Source organism: Dromiciops gliroides, chromosome 1, assembly GCF_019393635.1.
Source record: "Dromiciops gliroides isolate mDroGli1 chromosome 1, mDroGli1.pri, whole genome shotgun sequence".
NCBI lineage: Eukaryota > Metazoa > Chordata > Mammalia > Microbiotheria > Microbiotheriidae > Dromiciops > Dromiciops gliroides.
In genome coordinates, this window is record NC_057861.1 from 172,561,409 (window position 1) to 172,582,226 (window position 20,818).

Below are 20,818 nucleotides of genomic sequence, written 5' to 3' on the forward strand. Positions count from 1 at the left end.
CACTCACTCCCCCACTCCTTCCCCATCTTCCCCTCTACTCCATAAGCTTTTTCTTGTTTCTTTTATGTGAGCTTCTTTTCCCCAGTCCACCTCTCCATTTCCCTTTCTTCCAGTGCATTCCTCTTACCCCTTAACTTTATTTAAAAGATGTCATAATGGGTCAGCTTGGTGATACAGTGGACAAAGTGCCAGCCCTGGACCCAGGAGGCCCTGAGCCTAAATCTGGCCCCAGACATAAGCCAACCCACCCTGCTGCCCCATAAAAAACAAGGATAAATAAAAAATAAATGCTTTACAGATATCATCCCTTCATATTCAATTCACACTTATGTCCTCTGTCTAAGTATATTCCTTTCAGCTGCCCTAACACTGAGAAAGTTCCTATGAGTTAGAAGTATTATCTTCCCATGTAGAAATGTAAACAGTTAAATCTTCTAATATCCCTCATGATTTCTTTTTCCTCTTTACCTTTTTATGCTTCTCTAGGGTCTTGTATTTGAAAGTCAAATTTTCTATTTGGTTCAGGTCTTTTCATCACAAATTGCCTGAAAATCCTCTTTTTCATTAAAGTCCTATTTTTCCCCTGAAAGATTATACTCAGTTTTGCTGGGTAGGTGATTCTTGGCTATAGTCCCAGTTCCTTTGCCCTCTGGAATATTATATTCCATGCCCACTGGTCCTTTAATGTAGATGCTGCTAGATATTGTGTTGTCTTTACTGTAGCTCCACAATATTTGAATTCCTTTTTTTCTAGATGCTTACAATATTTTCTCCTCAACCTGGGAGCTCTGGAATTTGGCTATAATATTCTTGGGAGTTTTCTTTTTGGGATCTCTTTCTGGAGGTGATTGGTAGATTCTTTCAATTTCTCTTTTGCCTTCTGCTTCTACAATATCAGGGCAATTTTTCCTGACAATTTCTTGGAAGATGATGTCTAAACTCTTATTTTCATCATAGTTTTCAGGTAGTCCAGTTATTTTTAAATTGTCTCTCTTGGATCTATTTTCCAGGTCAGCTGTTTTTCCAAGGAGATATTTCACATTGCCTTCTATTTTTTCATTCATTTGGATTTGCTTTATTGTGTCTTGGTTTCTCATAAAGTCACTAGCTTCCATTTTTTCAATCCTAATTCTTAGGCAGTTATTTTCTTCAGAGAGCTTTTGTATCTCCTTTTCCATTTGGCTTTTCAAGCTATTAACATTTTTCTCATGACTTTCCTGCATTGCGATCATTTCTCTTTCCATTCTTTCCTCCATCTCTCTAAATCTTCCTTCTATCTCTCCTACTTTCTCTTCAAAGTCCCTTTTGAGTGCTTCCATAGCCTGAGACCAATTCATATTTTTCTTGGACGTTTTGGATGCTGGAGCTTTGACTTTGTTATTATCTTCTTCTGAGTGTATTCTGGTCTACTTTGCCCCCCCCCCAAAGCATTCTGTAGTCTGCTGCTTTTTTTGACTACTGGATCAGAACCTGGGTACTTTGCCTCAAATCCAGCAGAGGCTGCAGCGACTTCACCCTGGCCAGCCAGAACCCCCTCACCATCCATGAGCCGAGCCTCAGAAGAAGCTGCTGGCACAGAAGACTCCGAGGCCCTGGAAGCACTGTATGTTGCAGGCTGGGTTCTCACTGCACACCAAGCTCCTCTCTCTGTCTGTGGGCTGAGTTCTAGAAGCAGCAGCTGCCACAGTTGTCAGAGATTCCCAAGGCCTTGTTCTTTGAGGCTGGGGCTGGGGCTGCTTAGTATACTCTACTCTCACCCCTGTACAACAGACCTTGCTGACCCTCTAATATATCTTTGGCTGGAAAATTATTTCAGCCTGTACTTTTTTGAGTTCTGCTGCTCCAGCAGTTGTCCTATGGCATTATTTGATGGTATTTGGAGGGGTTTTGGGGAGAGGTCAGGGAAGTCACTGCCTTTCCTCTACCCAATTGTTTTTATTAAAGAAAAAAAAGTTATCGCCTAGTGGTCATTCTGTTGGTAATGAACCTTTGTAAATATTTATCTCCATTGATTCTAAGAGGATACCTAAGAATCTTTCTCAGAATCTATGTAGACACCAATATTTGTTTATAGGTGAACTGAATTGCACCTCTAGATCAGAGTGGTCCTAGGAAAAACTGGAGGAAGTGACATTTGGCTCTGCTTATTTACCTTATATGTTTTTGTGTACATCTCTCCATTAATTCTCAGAGTCTGAAAATGGTAGTTGATAGGCATAAAGTGTTATTCCTCCCAGGAATATTTGTATTTTAATGGATTATCTTTATTTTATTCAACTGATTATTGATATCCTTTAAAAAAGGGGCGGCTAGGTGGCACAGTGGATAAAGCACCAGCCCTGGATTCAGGAGCACCTGAGTTCAAATGCAGCCTCAGACACTTGACAATTACTAGCTGTGTGACCCTGGGCAAGTCACTTGACCCTCATTGCCCTGCCCCCCCCCAAAAGTGACTTTAAAAAAAATCTTTACTGTTACTTCCTGACCAGTGTTATCCCTAATAAAATCCTTCCTTTTAACACAAAGTTCAGCGCAACAGAACAGTACACTGGCTGGAGCTGATAACCAAGGTTATATTTTGTATCCACAGTCTGTGGGCACTTCTTTGCCAAGGAGAATGGGAGGCATGCTTCAACATCCCTCCCCTGAATGTGAATTAATCAAGGATTCTTAGCATTTTTTTTTTTTTACAAATCAAAGTTGTGAGCTTCCTACTTTAGCATTTTAAAGCATTTTACCTTGATGGTGTGGTTTTAAAAAAAATTTTCATTTTCTGCTTATTTTTGTTGCCAAAATTTAAAGTCCATTTACCAAATTAAAAAACAATCACCCCAACCACCCAAATACCTGCACATGATAGTTGGGTGCTCATCCAATCTTATCTGTATAGATATACTATTTATTTCTTAGGCCAGTCATGTCAAATCCTGCATTTTCATATGTGTAACTTAAAATTTAACAAAGGCACTTGTATTTAAAATTCCACATTTAGTTTCTTAGTTTTAAGTGTTTGAGACAGTGCAAGATTACCAGCTCTTACCAGAAGATGGAACTGAGTTCATGATCTCCTAGGATGCCTCAGTACAGAGACATCATGGGAGTCTTTCAATAGCAAGTTTTTCCAGGGAAGCAGACAAAGTGGAAATTGGTGACAAATTGTGATGCAAAACTGTTCTTTGGTGCCCCCTTATATATTTTTTTCATCCCTATCTCTTCTCCCATTATCAAAATGTTCTGCATAAGACTCTAGTGCAGTGGAAAGAAAACTGAGTTTGGAGGTGACCTGAGTACACAACCTATTCTTTGGCAGATGTTACTTATCACTTGTGAAACTTTGTACACATTCAGCAAGTCAAGTTAACAAGTGTTTATTAAGCATTTGCTCCGTGCCAAGCACTCTGCTAAATGCTAGGGATTCAAATACAAGTAAAAAAGAATATACTATCTTCAAGGAGCTTACATTCTAATTGGGGGAACAATTCACAAAAAGGGAACTGAAAAGGCGAAGCAAAGGGATAAGGTAGGTACCCAAGCAGGCGAATGGGGGTGAAACCTACAGAGGTAGGAGCAGAGCCCAGAGAAGACTGAAGGATGCCTAGCTTGGGCCTTTCTTCAAATTGGGGGTTCTGGGAAGAACAAATGGGAGAAGGGGCCAACAGGGGCACAATTACAGGCTTCAAGGGTGAGAAAACAGTTGAGGCATAGCGGTGATTTGGAGAATTCAAAGCAAAGCCAGAAGAATGAACTTCTCAATGGTTCTTTCTGATCCTCAGTTTCTTCATTTGTAAAATAAGGGGTTGGGCTAGATAGGGATCTTTTAGATACCTTCTAGCTCTAAAGCCATGACCTTGAGATAAATCAATTTACACTGAGGTATAAATGATGATGGAGTGGCATACTTCCTAGGAGAATTTCAATAAGAGACAAAATCACAAATCAAAGGAACGAATGACATAACTTCAGTCGTCAGCAACCAGCAGGGAAAGTGGTTTTTGGACATGGGTGTTCCTAAAATCTCCTGTGTATGTAGGCAAATACTTGAAACATGTTTTATATCTGCAGTCTAAAGCTAAATTATGCCTGTTTCTAAAAGAGAGATTACTTTTTCCTCACGTGTTTTCCAAAGAACAAGAACCCTTATCCCAGGAAGAATCTGTGAATGATGAGAAAAATTATTCCTTTCATGAGTCTTCTCAAGTCATTGAACAGCCTGAGACAACAGTAAGTATGAAAGATTTGGAAGTTTAATACTGGAAGTCTATGTACACTTAGGCTGTTAAAGATGGGACATGAGCAAGGGTTCTTAATCTGGAGTCCATGGATAGATTTCAGGATGTCTTTGAACTTGGATGGGGAAAATGATATCTTCATTTTCATTAAACTTTCACTGAAAGTAAGTATTTCCTTCAACAGTTTAAAAATAATTATTCTAAGAAAAAGGGTCCATAGGTTTCACCATACTGCCAAAGGAGTCAATGACAAGCAAAGTTAATCCCTGGGTTAGAGGCTGAAGATCATAATATATTTCCCTTCCTATTATTTCACTGGAGTGAAATCTTTTAAAAATTAAATTTGAGAGGCAGTTAGGTGGCACAGTGGATACAGCATTGGCCCTGGATTCAAGAGGACCTGAGTTCAAATCTGACCTCAGACACTTAACACTTACTAGCTGTGTGGCCCTAGGCAAGTCACTTAACCTCAATTGCCTCACTACAAAAAAAATAACAAATTTGAGGGGGCAGCTAGGTGGCACAGTAGATAAAGCACTGGCCCTGGATTCAGGAGGACCTGAGTTCAAATCTGGCCTCAGACACTTGACACTAGCTGTGTGTCCCTGGGCAATTCACTTAACCCTCATTGCCCTGCAAAAAAAAAAAAATTTGAAAAAAGTTAACAAGCATTTACCTTTCTCCTACCCCTACCTCCAATGGAAGAGAAAAAAGAAAAACAAAACACTTCTAATAAATATGCATAGTCGAAACAAATTACCTCATTGGCCAGGTCCAAAACTGCATATCTTATTCTGTATGTTAATTCCTTTACCTTTCTATCAGGAGATGGGTAACATTCTTCATCATTGGTCCTCTGGAGCCATGGTTAATCATTTCATTAAGACTTCTTAAGTTTTTCACACTTAATCACTTTTATGTTGTAGATCTTGTATAAATTGTTCTTTTGCCTCTGCTTACTTCACTCTGCAACAATATAAACAAGTCTTTCCACATTTCTCTGAAAACTGTCCCTTTCATCTTTTTTTGGGGGGGGGCAATGAGGATTAAATGACTTGCCTAGAGTCACACAGCTAGTAAGTCCTTAGACTTCATGAGGGATATTAAAAGATCAAACTGTTTACATTCCTACATGGGAAGATAATACTTCGAACTCATAAGAACTATCTCAGTAAGGAATTCACAGAAGACACAGGTCTGAACTGAATACGAAGGGTTGATATTTGTAAAGCATTTGTTTTGTTCTTTGTGAGTCCTTCCATCGTTTCTTAAGGCCCATAAGGATTCATTCCTTGAGATAGATACTTAAAGGCTATTTGGATACTCTTTTCCAGAGGGGCAGTTTTATCATTAGCTGATTTTTATCAGGCTGAAAGCTTAGTATCCTTATAAAACTTTAAAAACTGTCTTATTAGGAAGGATAGCTAATATATTGTATGATAGCAGAATTAGGACACAGAAAAGATCTCAACAGACAAGAAAAATAAGCCATAACTAATGATGAAATGTAATAGGGATGAATGTAGAATTTTACAGTAAAACTTTCAAAATGAAACTTAGAGGTTTGAAAATAAAGGACTCATTTATGCCTATAGAGCAGTTAATGTGAAAAAGACTTGGGAGTCACATTTACCTTGCAATCAACAGTGTGACTTAGTCACACTCAGTCAATCTTAGGACTCATTTATGGAAATAGCGTTTCTGTAACATGGAAAACAACAGTTCTGTTATAATTCTTTCCTGGTCAGACCATATCTAGGGTGTTATATTCAGTTTTTGTTTGTGTCATTGCAAGAGGGACATTGATGACATTGGTATGCTCAAGTTAGTGATACCCTTAAGTTGTATGCTTGATATACTTGAAGAGTAACCAACCAGAGTGGTGAAGGACTTCGGAAGCATGCCTGTAGAGGATTGGTTGAAGAAATTAGTAACTGTTTGGCCTTTTGAGAGGAAAGCAGGGGTAGCAGAGTAACTGTTTTCAAGCGTCTGAAGGGCTGTCATGTGGAAGAGTAGTTCTCAAACTTGTTCTGTTTGGATCCAGAGAGTAGAACTGGGGGAAGTGGATAGAAGTAAGGTTAGTTTTTGTTCCAAGTGAGGAGTCATTTCTTTTTTTTTCTTTTTTTAGTGAGGCAATTGGGGTTAAGTGACTTGCCCAGGGTCACACAGCTAGTAAGTGTTAAGTGTCTGAGGCCGGATTTGAACCCAGGTCCTCCTGACTCCAGGGCTGGTACTCTATCCACTGTGCCACCTAGCTGCCCCGGAGTTAGGCATTTATAAGAATAGAGGGGGCTACCTCTTGAAGAAGTGGTGTTCCCTTCTGCCATCAGAAATGGCCACTCAGAGGCTAGATCAAATAACGATCTAGAGGATTTGTACTTCAAGAAGACATTAGACAAGATGACCTCTAGAGTTCTGAGGATGTTTGTGCTGGAAAATATCTTTTGAAAGGACAAGCATTTTATGGTTTCTTTCCTAATACAAGATTTTCTGATCCAAAAATGCTGTTTTGGCCAAATGGAGACAACCTTAGCATGGATTAATGGAATAGTATTGAATTTGAATTCAGAAGGACATAGAATAGAGTCCTAGCTCCAAGGTGTACTAGCTGTGTGACCTTGGGAAAGTCATTTAACTTCTCTGAAATTCAGTCTTTTAATCTATAAAATGAAGATTAATAATCAACATTTATTAAGTGCCTACTATGTGCCAGGCACTGTGCTAATTCCTGTTGGCTAATACAACATGTACTATCGCTCTTAAAAGAATATTTTGTAAGGAAAGAACTTTGTAAATCTTAAAGCAGTATATCAATGTGAATAGGCTTAATTGATTTCATGAAAGATTTCTCTTTTGCATGTCAAGACAATACAAAATTCATTTATAGATGAAACCACAAAGCTAAATGTAATTGGTCTGTGGTTGGCAGCATCAAATGATAACAAAATAAGAAGATAATAGATAATAGAATAGAAAAGTATGGGTTCACCATTGTCATTAGAAGGTGTCCTTCCCATCGTCCAAATGGAAGAGGGATTCCATACAGTTGGTGAGGTCATCAACCATTGTCCAAATGGAAGAGGGATTCCATATAGTTGGTGAGGTCATCCACATGTCACATCTATAGATGACAACATTGTACTGATTGAGTTAAGCCCCAAAATGCCACACTCCCTCCTCAACAAGACAGTTTCTTGGGGCCTGCTCAAAAGAACTAATGAAACACAGGATGAATACTCCAAACTAGGCAATTTCATTTATATGATAGATTGGTGCTGTGGACCAAAAGATAGCTTTATGTCAATCCTCCTCTATTGTATAACTTTAAGTATTAATAATTTATATCTCAAATTATCTGACTCTACACATTATAACTTTAAACATTTGTTCCATAGAAAAGTGGTGCACATAGTAGTTCAGCTCACTTCTTGGACCTGGAACACCAAAGGCAAGGTCAGATATAATTGTTAACTGTCACTATTCGGGTTTGTGTGGCACACTTAAATGTTTAACAAATGTGTTTATTTTTTTTAACATTTCTCCAAGTAGAATCTGTTGCTTCAAAGCAGAACTCCTCAGAGGGCTTAAAAGAAGTGGATAAAATTCAGGTTCCTAAATTAGATGAGAAACCTAGGTAAGTTTCCAAAATACAAATGAAATAATGAATGCTAATGAAATGGATTTATAAAAAACTGAGTGCTATCAGTGCCAAAATTGTGCAAGTACTAGTACACATAGAAAAGAATACAGGGGATATTAATAAAAAAGAAAGGCAATCCTTGTTCTCAGGGAGCTCTCATTCTGAATGAGGAAGGCAATACATATGGAATGGAAAGAAGAGTTCTGGTTGACCTAAAGGTGTAATTTGCAGAGTGGATGTCGAGACCCAGGGAACCTTTTTTTGGTGGGGGGGTGGTGGTGGTGGTGGTGGTGGTGGTGGTACATTAGCAAGGCAGGAAGGAATGTTGGAAGTCTAGGAGTCATAGTAACAGAGCACTATGGTGAGTTCTAGTGGGCTAGAGGTTGCAAGGGGATGGTGAGGCCCCATGATCTGCCATCTTACCTGAAGGATTACAGCTGATAACTTACTTATCATCTAACTGGTATTAGTGTCCATTGTTGGTTCATCATTGTTAATGTGATAACTATACTAATGTAGAGTAATAAAATGTAAATGTTTAGATGTTCCCTTTTTTCCCTCTATTTCTCAGAGCGAGGATCCTTTCTTGCCAGTTAGCCTAAGGAGAATATTCCCTTGTAGCTAGGCATCCCAGTGATCTTGTACATTAATAGTTACTTATGAAGTATAATTTGAGGATCAGAAAGGCTTTTTTAGTATATCTCCTGTGGTACTTGAAATTCAACTATTATAAGTCAATTGTGTTGCCAGGAGCTCCTATAGGTGTTTCTTAGAAAAGTAATATGTCAGTCCTGTAAATGTTAAGAACGCTTTAATGTAAACTTGCATACCAAATGATCTAGCAGGGCCTAAGAGCCTGGAGCAAGAGAATGGTTAGTTTTGATGGGATTCACAATAGGTTTAGAAAATATATTTGTATGTATATCTATCTACATAGATACATATACACATGCAATACATATACATGTATATATACATATGCACACATGCGCACATACACATGTGCGCACACACAGTGTGTCTTTCTTCACTGACACAGATCCTGACCATTCCATTCAGTGATTTTCTTCATGAGTTACTCTAGAAAAAACATTATCACTTCCTATGTTTTTTGTTCATTCATTTTAGTCATGTTTGACTCTTTTTGACCCCTTTTGGGGTTTTCTTGGCAAAACTACTGGAGTGGTTTGCACTTCCCTTCTCCAGCTCGTTTTACAGATGAGGAAACTGAGGCAAATAGGGTGAAGGAACTTGCCCCAAAGTGTCTGAGACCAGATTTGAACTTGGAAAAATGAGTCTTCCTGACTCCAGGCCTGATGCTCTATCCTCCATGCTCCCCACTATACTGAAAATCATTCCACACACTGACACATTTCTGCATGCAAATGAAAATTTATGTGATTTGGAAGGTGGGCATTTATTCTGGGGAAGGAGAGGTGCTGGGAAAGGAAGTTGAAAGCAAACTTCTCATTTGAGTATTTTTCCTGGGGCTCACTCCCAGCTAATTGATAGATCAGCTGGGAACTAACTTCAGTTAATTAGAAGACTAGGAACATGGAGTCTTAATATAATAATTTCATTTTAGAGCCACACATTCAGCAAATGGGTACTTAAACCATATGAGACAATGTTTCAAAGCATCACTGTATGTTCATAGTTCAGGAATTAATTGGAAATACCTCCTCTTTGAGCAGGGTAGTACTCAAAACTGTTAGCTCTAAGAGGAAATGTGGAATAGCAGAAAGAGTACTAGAATTGAAGTTGAAGACAGGCATACGTTCAAATCTTACTTGAGATACTTGCTAATGATGTGACCAGGGATGGGCAAGTTGTTTAAATTCTCCAGGCCTCAATTTAATGTGTAAAACAGAGACAGGAATATTTGTAGTGCCTGCCTCACAGAATTGGCAAGATCAAGGAAAAAATACTATCTACCTATCGATTGATCTATCGATCCATCTAGCCACACACATACACCCACACAGGTATGCATATACAAGATGGTCTAATAGCTTAAAACTATATTAAGTCTTTTGGGACAAGCTAGACAGGAATACATACCTACATACCTACATAAAACTTCAGAGCTTCATTTTTAAAGAGGTAGCAGGATATCAGTTGATTAGCAAACATCTTTTAAGCATCTAAGATGTGCCCTGCACCTGCCTAGGTCTTCAAGGAACATGGTAGAAAGAGAAAGAGTTACTGAACTTTGAGTCAGGAGACCTAGGTTTGGATACAGCCTTTGACATTTGAAGTGGGTGACCCTGAGCAATTCACTTACCTCTCATAGTTAATTTCCACATCTGTATAATAGGCGTAATAATGTACTCCTTATATCTCAGAGTTGTTGTGAGGAAAAGCGCTTTGCAAACTCTAAAGAATTATGTAAATGTAAACTTAATATCATTAGCTATTTATCCCATTTTCATGGGGGAAACCTATTTTATACATTGGTTAGTTACTCAAATCTCTTGAAAAAAGCTTTAATATGATCATAAGATCATAAAATATTCCTTTGTGATTTTTTTTTTTCTGTTCTTTTATTTATGCTAGCTATAGCAATTCACCTGTGGCTTCTGGAGCTGTCCAGGAGGGTTTGCTGGAGGTAGGTGAAGGAAGCAGCAAGGGCACTTCAGAGCCTTCCCAGGTGTACCTGCTTCATGTATAGAACTCCTTGAAAAGAAATCCTTCACTCTACTGCATTAATTAGGAATGAGTCATTTTTCATTGGAGAAGAATCTTGGACTTTAGAGTCAGAACTCCAGAAGTCATTTAATGGTGGGTAGAAATAGTGGGCATTTACTTTGTTTCTGTTCTTTGCTATGAAGATTTTGGGGCTTGCTCACTCTCTGCACAACTGTCCCTCTCTCTTTCCCCTTCTTTACACACACACACACACACACACACACACACACACACACACACACGCACAACGCACACGCACAACGCACACGCATGCACAAATACTTCTATATCTATATATCCAGTGTGATTAATATAGAGAAGGGCTATTGGTCTGCATTGCAGAGTACAGGAAGGGAAGTAATTTATATGGAGACTAGCTTTTAAAAGCTAAACAGAAGCATTTCTATTTGCAAAGCCAATAGGAAACCACTGAAATTGAGTAGCAGCATGTCATGGTCAGATCCATTTGACTGTTCGTCCTCTACACTGGTAGAATTGGGAAGAAACTTGAGGCAGAGAGATGAATTAGGAGGTTAAGTAATCCAAGTGAGAGATGGAGAGGGCTTGGACTAAGGTAGTGACTGGATGAACAGAGAGATGGGGTCTGATGAGAGATCTTGAGGTGTTGCTTGACTCATGACCCTATTTGGGGCCTTCTTAGCAAAGATACTGGAGTGGTTTGCCATTTCCTTCACCAGCTCATTTCAGTAGATGAGGAACTGAGGCAAACAGGGTGAAGTGACTTGTCCAGGGTCACTTAGCTAGCAAGTGTTTGAGGTCAGATTTGAACTCAGGAAGATGAATGTCTTCCTACCTGCAGGCCTGATATTCTATCCAGTGCATCACCTAGCTGCCCCACTGTTGATGCAGAAACAGTAAAATGTGACAAATTATTGCATATTACTTTTGAACATTCCTGTTGCCTACAGTGTTTGCTCCTTCTTCCAAGTCACTACCTATGCCCCCAGCTAAAATGTTACTTTCTCAGCGAAGCCTTCCCAGATCAGCCCAGTCAAGAGCAATATCTCCCTCTTTCCTGTAGCATCTCACATTCCCATTTAGAGATCCCCTGGCACTTATCAGGTTCAAGCCTAACCAAATTAAAAGTTCAGAGGCAGTATGGGTTTTGGAGTAAGCACAAGTTTATTGCCTACATTCCTCCTGAGACTTGGGGTTAGTGACACATTGAGACAATCCAGATAGCTATTTTCTCTTATTAAATTTTGGTTTCAACGATGTTTTTAGTAATCGGAAGTGCTTCTCTTATCTACTGTCCTTTAGTTTTTATTTAAGAAAGCTTTAAGGTTGGTGACACATCTTACTTTTCAAGTAAGTAGATTTCTGGGCTTAATGAAAAGAAAAACCCACCAGGCAGAACTTTGATTTAGCTTTAGTTTAAGGTGAGGAGGATGGTGCTAATGGGGATTTACTGCTCTCCCAGTCATTCTAGAAATGATAATAGGTGACACTTCAAGATAAAACTTTACATACTTTATCACAGTAGATCCACACAATACCTCTGAGGGAGGAAGTACAACTATTTCCCCCATATTTTAAATGAAGAAACTGAGGCTCAGAGAGGTGGTTACTCTGTTCAAGATCACAGAACTCATAAGTAGCAGGCAAGTCTGAGACTAGGACTCAGGCTGTCAGTGATGCCGCAGACACACTGTTACCTTCTTGCCTTGCTACATATGATTCAGGCCAGCAACGGAGTAGGAATAGTTAGTTTAAACATGCTGAATCAAGAACTTCCATATACATAGTATGATGAACATTATACAGGGGGGTCCCAAAAGCTTTAGTGCAGTTTTAAGTTATTATAGCAAAAAAAAAAAATCTCGCTAAGAATTTTGGGACACACTGAGGGACAGTAAAACTTCTGGGACACTATATTGTACTTATTTATGCACAAGTCCTATCCAGCACTCTGGATTGCTGTAATTATTTGTGCACATATCTTATCCTGCACTAGATTTTGTAATTTTCCTGAAGACCAGGGTCCTGATACTCTCATTTTTGCATATGCCTTAGTGCTTAGTATGGTTCCCACACAGCAGGCACTTAATACATATTTGAACAAATGCATGTTAGCATTACTATCCTCTAATAATTTTGAAGTATTTCTTACTATTTAAGTTCTCGTTTTCTGTGTTCAATATGACACACATTTTCTTCTTTCTCTGTTTTGTTTTCTATTTTGCCAGCTACAATTACATAATTATACATCCTGCACACAAGCCTGCAGCAATTCGTGGCTATTTCTGTGTTGACACAAATTTTCATCAATAACAACAACAACAGAAACAATAACAACAACTAATGCTGCCTCTATTTTTTGGCCTAACTCATTAAAACTTAATTTCTTTCAGACTGATCATTTAGAGAAGAAAAGAAAAAGAACAAGAGCAAGCAAGAACATCCCTGAAACAAAGTATGGTGCCTCTTGTTATTTATTTAGCATTAAAGCCAACCCTTAATGCTGTAAACCTTCTTTTAAAATAGAATTGTTTTAAAACCACCTCTTAATTAGGAACAAAGAAAAAATTGTGTGCCACTAATAAAGACCGTAGAGAACAGTTTATCTTATTAGACAGTGATGCCCTTAAAGGTGTAACTGTCAAGGACAGTTGGATATAGTAAAAAAAAAAGACCCTGATCTTGACCTCATAATGATGATCCTTACAGTTAATATTGAAGCTGTTTCCTCAGCCCTTCATAGATCTTGGTTTTGATCACTGCCTTTGAGGGAGACAGCAAAGGAGCTGAAATTCAAATACCCCCTTTCCTGTTTATCACCCCCAAATGTTTGTACCTGGTCAGGGAATGAGGAAAAGCTTTGAAGTGAGTCACTATTCTGAAACTATTGGTGGTCTAAAGTTATCACAGGTTTAGCAGCAAAGGAATAATCTTTGCAAGACAACTTAATGTCTCATGATTGAAGGGAAAGGCAGTATTGGGTACTGGAACTCTTGTTCCAAACCACTGCAGGAATGTTGGGTGTTGTTAACATGTTAATTTGTTCTTCACTCTCTCCTTAAAATCACAAAGGGAAGTCACTTAACTATACAGGTGTGGCTGGAGTTTTGGCTTACCCTATCCCATTTCTCAGCAACTTACCATCTTTCTAGCTAATACAAGTCTATTTCACACAGTATACAAACAAGAGTTCCAAAAAAAAAATGTGGATATTGAATATCTAAAGTGCTAAAATGCAATATGTAAAGGAATCTTGTGAGAAATCTTCATAAATAATCATACTTTCTCCTTAAAAATTCTATTTGTAAATTTAGATATTTATTATGGGCCATCTGTCCTTTTCTGCCATAATATGGTCCTAATCACATATGAATCTTGTCATGAAATTGATTAACACAATGTCCCTCTGGGAGAATATGATCCAATGATATAACTTGGGGGTGGGTCCTTCAAGGATTTGAATATGACATAAAATGTAGCAAAGGTATATAGCAAGTATAAATGGCAATAATTTAAATTAGTAAAATTTTGCAGGGTCCAGTAAAAGGGACATAAATCTACAGTAATAATGGCTTATATTTAAATAGTTTTAAAATGGTTCATAAAGCACAAATTGCCACCCATAGTGAGTTAGAAAACAAATTAGCATTATCTAAGTTGCATTTTTTTATTTTAAAAAATATTTTCCAATTTTAACCTCATTCTCCCCACCCCAATTCCCCACTCAGGGACCACCAACAGAAAGTTGGACACCATACCACAAAATATAGCTATCACATGTTTGCTTAAAAATTAATATTGAAGACTTAAGTAAATTTAATAAATAAAAACTTTTCTGTATTTTTTAGACTCTAGAAATCCATTTAGAGATTTGAGTGCCTAAGGACTCTTTACAAGACTGTCTAGGGAAGCTTGAGCTGTTGCTATCTTTTTCTGCATCAATCAGCATTCAAATAATTTTCTTGACCCAAGAGTTGATTTTGACTTTTCAAAAAACACCTGCAGTTCATAGGTTTTTCCACTAGATGGTAGAGTAGTGCTACCATCTAACTTTTTTTTTGTTCATGGCAAAGACCTTGGAGAAACCTTAGCACACTGGAAACACTCAAAGCTACTTCCTCGTCCACATGTGGTTTCATATGTAAGTTCCATACAGCTTTCAGTATTCTTAGCTGCAATTTTGCACATACCAAAGAGAATCATTGTTCTAATGATCTCATAAAGACTTAAAAAAAACCCTAACATAGGTCTATATTAAGGCAAAATGATTAGACTTTGCAAGAATTTTGAACCTTAGTGTTTAAAGTGAGACACCCCAATATCCTATTTATCCAGACTCTTTAAATTGGCTATCAAGCTTTAATCATGTAGCAGTTCTTAGATCTGGTGCTCTTATTACAAAAATACATACATATATACATTCACATACACACATACACTTTTCCCAATGTTGCCTAAATGCTCCCCACTTTTATCCTCATTAATTACATAGTCATTGTGATACTTGTCTTTGCATCTTATACATTTTGCACATTTTCATACATTTGCCTTTTCTTTTCAGAGAGAATCCTTATGATTTTGAAAACACTTCTGATACTATGTACTCTCAAGTGGTAAGCTGACATAAAAAAGCATTATGTATTTTGGTATGCTGTTTTAAAGCTCTATGTAAGTTTGAAACCATGTTGCAAGAAGAACTTATCTGGGTAGTAGCCAGTATTCACAGTTAATTGTAATCACTAGGTGGTGTTGTTTCTATATGGTCACTGACACATTAACTGAAATACTTTAAATTTCTTCCTTTTAGTTATTTATTCTCCTAATTAATATTACTGCATGGGGATCATGACAGTTTGATCATCTAAAGAATATTGAACTAAATGTCTTTGGCTTTAATCTTGAGTATAAGGGGGTAAAATCACAATTAAATTGAACATTCACAAAATATTTCATTAGCTGTTTTTCAATTCAGGATTATTCCACCTATAGAACAACAACAAAAAAAAACCTAGTCAAATTCTTGCGATACCAGGCCACTAGGAAGAATATGTTCAGCATCTATGTTCTTGGCCCTTCTAGCTGCAAGATAAATTTTGGGTTGCACCTGTTTCATTGATGTTGGAAGCTGCCAGTGATCATGAGCCTCCCTTTATCAGTGGAGATTGAAATCTAAGAGATCTGCTTGCTACACCAAGAGTTTAAGTGTCTTGCCTAGGATCAAACAGCTAGTATGTGTCAGAGGCATGATTTGAGCCCAAGTCTTCCTGACTCCGGGGCAGGCTCTCTTTATATTATGCCATGTTACTAGAAAGAATAATTGGACTCAATCATACTCTGAGAAAGTCCACTTGATTTTGTTAAGTTTAATTCTATAAAATGGAGAAAAGTGTAGCTCTTACCTCCTGAACTGCTTATCCTGCCCCATTCCCAACCCCCCCCCCAGCAAAGTGACCTAATATTCCTCTTTGCCTCTGCCTGAATGAGAGGTCTGAGTACAAAAAGCGACCAGTGCTCAATATTGCTATATTCTTATAAGCTTACATAGACTTTTCAATGTCCTTTTAAGTACTATAGACAATTGTAATTATATATGAGAGTTTTGTTGTAAAAAAAAATGTCACTTTTGACAGCAATTTAGGAAGGTCAGTACAAGTAATAAGACATTTCTATAAAATGTGAGAATTACATCAAACTGCCTTTGAATACTGAAGCGGGATTCACCCTGGTCTGTGTTCTAGGTTGTTGAAGCAAAACAGAGGATTCTCAGCCACAAGAAGTCATCCAAGAAAAAGAGGTGTGTTGTGGGTAACTCTGCAAGGATAATACAGTGTTAGAGCTAGAAAGAATTTCAGAGAATCTTTTCATTTTACAATTGAGGAAAGATGAGAAAAGTGAACTGACTTTCTTAAAGCAATCTGCCTCTTATGCTTGAAGTCAAATTAAGCTATTTTTTTTTAGTTAAAAAAACCCAAAAAGCCATTGACATTCAAAGGTATATATTTACTGTCCAATTTTTTTTATTTTCATAGGTGATAGATTATTTTAATATTTCAAATAATCCATGATTTATTTGGGGGTTGGTACTGCCTCATGGCAGGCTGTAACCCCTCCTCACCTTCAGAGACAGTCTCCAGGGGCTTTGGTGGCAAAAACAGTCATTCACTTGGTGGTTGCCCTTTTGGTGATAAGCCTCTCTGAACTAGAACACTGAGCCTTCTGTCAGTGAAGACCTGAGTTCAAATCCATCCTCAGAAGCTTCCAAGTCATGTAAGCCTCATTTGCCTCAGTGTCTTCATCTGCAAAATGGGGATAATAGCACTTACTTCCAATGGTTGGTGTGAGGATCAATCGAGGTGATCATTGTAAAGTACTTAGCATAATGCTTGGTAGATAGTGAGCACTATATAAATGTTTGTTATCATCATTGCCATCATCCTTATCTGGCCTTAAATACTGACTTTGTGACCCTGGGCAAGTCACTTAACCCTGTTTGCCTCAGTTTCTTATCTGTAAAATGATATGGAGAAAGAAATGACAAACCACTCCAGTATCTTCACCAAGAGAAATGGGGTCACAAAATGCTGAACACAACTGAACAACAAAAAACTTGAGAGGACTTGCCAGAACTTAGACTTCATTCATGTAGCCCTTAAGAATGCAGGGTCGGGGCAACTAGGTGGTGCAGTGGATAGAGCACCGGCCCTGGAGTCAGGAGTACCTGAGTTCAAATCCGGCCTCAGACACTTAACACACACTTACTAGCTGTGTGACCCTGGGCAAGTCACTTAACCCCAATTGCCTCACAAAAAAAAAAAAAAAAAAAGAAAGCAGGGTCACTTTTAAAATATGTTGAAACATCAGATTAGAATTTAAGGGAGAGCTGTCTTCTTGGGGTGCAGAAGTATTGGAATCATTTGAAGAAACAAGATACCAAACTTCTCACTCTCATTCCATCTGTCTTTAATTGAGTGTGATTGCCAGTCCAATCTTCCTTTATCCACTTAAAGTATCATAGGTAGTGTGTAAAGAAAATGACACATTTAGAATGAGAAGACCTGCATTCAAATCCAGCCTCTGTCACTTATCTAGGTGACCTTGAACAAGTCATTTAAGCTCTCTAGTCTTTGTATGAGGTTAAACATAGCTTATATATCTGTGTATATGTAGTAGTAGTAGTAGTAGTAGTAGTAGTAGTAGTAGGCCTTCACCAGTCCAGGATGACCATGGATCAGCTCCTTGAAGTGCCACAGGCCACAGTGTGGCTGTGCAGTCCGATATGGGAGCTGCAGCTCCTGAGTGATTTATAATCAGTAACTGCTGCATCCCGTGTTGTATCTACCCCATGAGGATATAGGTATATGTATATATATGTGTATATATATATATATATATATGATGTTAAAATAATAAGGTCTCTTCTAGCTCTGGCTCTACAATCTAGAGCTCTAAACCAGATCAAATGGGATTATAAGTGAGAAATTACATCTGAAATAAATGAGAATTCATCTGATTCTTAGGAACTAGGGGAGATGGAGATTGTGATCACAGATGCTTGTGTCTTTCCATTTTAATTCTAGAATTTATTTTTTTTTGCAGGGCAATGAGGGTTAGGTGACTTGCCCAGGGTCACACAGCTAGTAAGTGTCAAGGGTCTGAGGCCAAATTTGAACTCGGGTCCTCCTAAATCCAGAGCTGGTGCTTTATCCATTGCGCCACCTAGCTGCCCCCTAGAATATTTCTTTTGAGAGGAAATATTTTCCTCTTTCCCACAGTCAAAGAATCACAGAATTTGAGAGGTGAAAAGGATCTCAGTGGCCATCCAGTCCAAATAATCAATGAAAGACAATCTATTCTGCTTTAGGATGTCTCTAATGGATGGGAAATTTCTCTTGACACTATAGCCCCCAGACTTAATGTGACCCCATGGACATGTTGGGGTAAATGTGAGATTTTGTCCTCCCCCTTGACTTTCAACTTTTATTGGCTTTATTAATAAACCAAACTATGCCATGTTATCTTTTCGTTGGACTTTTAGTTTTTTCAAAAACACTTTTGCCAACTTGACCTCATTTGATCATAACTTGTGAGGCAGTGAAATGAGTTGTTTGTAGTGACATATTGGCATTGGCAAGGCCAGACTTTAATCTGACTTCCAACCTAGTGTTCTTTCCACTGGTCCTTGGTCCTACTTGAAAAGGTCAGAATAACAAGAACGAAGTTCAGAAAGGACTATAAGCAAGGCAGTGTTGATACCACCCCGTTAAAATGAATACTAAAAAATATTTCACACTTTCATATACAGTCCTCTTTTTCTGTCCTTTGTTTATGGAGATGTTTACAAAGATTTTTCTGGTTCAAAATAAAGCATTTTCAAGGTCAAAATAAGCATAGACAAGGCTAACCCTAAAAGAGGCAGATTAGGCCAGCAGTATGTAATTTCTTCAGTGCCCCAAGGACCTACTCAAGAAAATGTTGCGTTCTATTGAAATGACCTCTGTCAATATTCCTTCTTTGACTTAAATCATGATGTTTACTGAAAACCTTTATTAAGGCAGCTAGATGGTGGTGATGATAGTGTGTTGGACCTGGGCTCTGGAAGATCTAAGTTCAAATCCAGCCTCCGACACTAGCTATCTGATTTTGGGCAAGTCACTTGAACTCTGCCTCAGTTTCCTCATCTGTAAAATGGAAATGATAATATCTACCTTCCAGGGTTATTGTGAGAATAAAAGCAGATGATATTTTTAGAGTACTTTGTCAGCTATCATTATTATGATTAACTATTAAAATGCATACATTGCCCAGAAAGTATAATTCACCTGTCAGAAAATGGATTAGTTTATGTGGTTATTGTCCCACTCCAGAAAGTCTGAAGGATTGGGATATAAGGAAAGGTCTGGAGCATAGACACTATCCAGAGAAGATAAAGCTCAGAAGAAGATAAAGATAAAATTGGACTGTTGAGCAGCCAGGAGAAAAGACTGGATTAATAGATAGGGGATATTGAATGCTAAATTCACTTAATTTACAATTTTTGCCTAGGGATGGCTCTACTTTCAGCAGTTACAAAAGCCAAGGGGAGAGAAAATGGGTAAGTACAGCTCATACCAAGCATAACTTCTGTTACTTAGTGGGTTTTCTCCTCTCTGGGCCATGTTGACTGCTAAAATGAATGACTTTTAAAATGGTGCATCTTGTGCTTCAGATGGGTAGTTTAGGAAGGAAGCAACAAGTTTTAGCATATGGTTTCTTTAATATCTTTTCTCTTCAACATTCCACATCATTTTAAAAAGAATGGGGCAAAAAACTATAGGGATACATATAATACTATTTAAATAAATTCATTTGCAACAAGTTAGGGAGGATGATGGAAAGCTACATTCAGTATCATCTTTTTTAATAATAAACATTTTTATTTATTGTTTTGGTTTCCAATTTTTATCCTTCTTTCCCTCCCTCCCCTCATCTCTCTCTGAGGTGGCAAGCAATCAGATATTGGTTACACGTGTATGATTTTGTAAAACATTACCATATTTGTTATTTTGTACAAGAAAACTTGATTAAAAGAAAAAAAATTAAAGAAAGTGGAAAAATAGCATGCTTCGGTCTGTTCCATCAATATCACCTCTTTCTTTGGAGGTGGATAGTATGTTTCATCAATAGTCCTTTGGGATTGTCTTGGGTCATTGTATTGCTGAGAATGGTCAAATTGTTCATAGTTCTTCATCAAACAATATTGCTGCCTCTGTGCACAATGTTCTCTTGCTTCTGTTCACTTCACAATACATCATTTCATACATATCTTTCCAGGGCTTTCTGAAATCATCCTGTTTGTCATTTCTTATAGCACAATAATATTTCATCACCATCATATACCACAGTTTGTTTAGCCATCCCCCAAATTGATGGGCATTTCTTTGATTTCCAATTTTTAGCCACCACAAAAAGAACTGCTATGGATATTTGTGTACAAATAGGTCTTTTTCTCTTTTTTTGATGTCTTTAGGATATAAGCCTAGTAATGTTATTGCTGGATCAAAGGGTATGCACAGTTCTATAGCCCTTTAGCATAGTTCCAAATTGCTCTCCAGAATGGTTGGGATCTGTTCACAACTCCAACTGTGGATTAGCGACACAGCTTTCCCACATCCCCTCCAACATTCAACGTTTTCTGTTGTTGTTATATTTGCCACTGTAATGATTGGAATGACACCACCTACTGGAGACTTACTATAGGAAAGCTCTGCCATGAGGAGAATGCCTCAGAGGGCAAGGCCATGCA

The 20,818-nt window shown here is 38.0% G+C and overlaps 1 protein-coding gene across 1 annotated transcript in view; it reads left to right on the forward strand.

Annotated features, from left to right (window-relative positions):
* The window catches only part of SYCP2L (synaptonemal complex protein 2 like), a 67,425-nt gene that overhangs the window by 22,805 nt on the left and 23,802 nt on the right, over positions 1-20,818 (forward strand). Inside the window, exons 16-23 of the mRNA XM_043992940.1 lie at positions 4,127-4,221; positions 7,625-7,682; positions 7,779-7,863; positions 10,426-10,477; positions 12,930-12,991; positions 15,098-15,149; positions 16,275-16,330; positions 19,579-19,627. Of these exons, the coding sequence (XP_043848875.1) occupies positions 4,127-4,221; positions 7,625-7,682; positions 7,779-7,863; positions 10,426-10,477; positions 12,930-12,991; positions 15,098-15,149; positions 16,275-16,330; positions 19,579-19,627 (509 nt within the window). The remainder of the gene's footprint in view (positions 1-4,126; positions 4,222-7,624; positions 7,683-7,778; positions 7,864-10,425; positions 10,478-12,929; positions 12,992-15,097; positions 15,150-16,274; positions 16,331-19,578; positions 19,628-20,818) is intronic.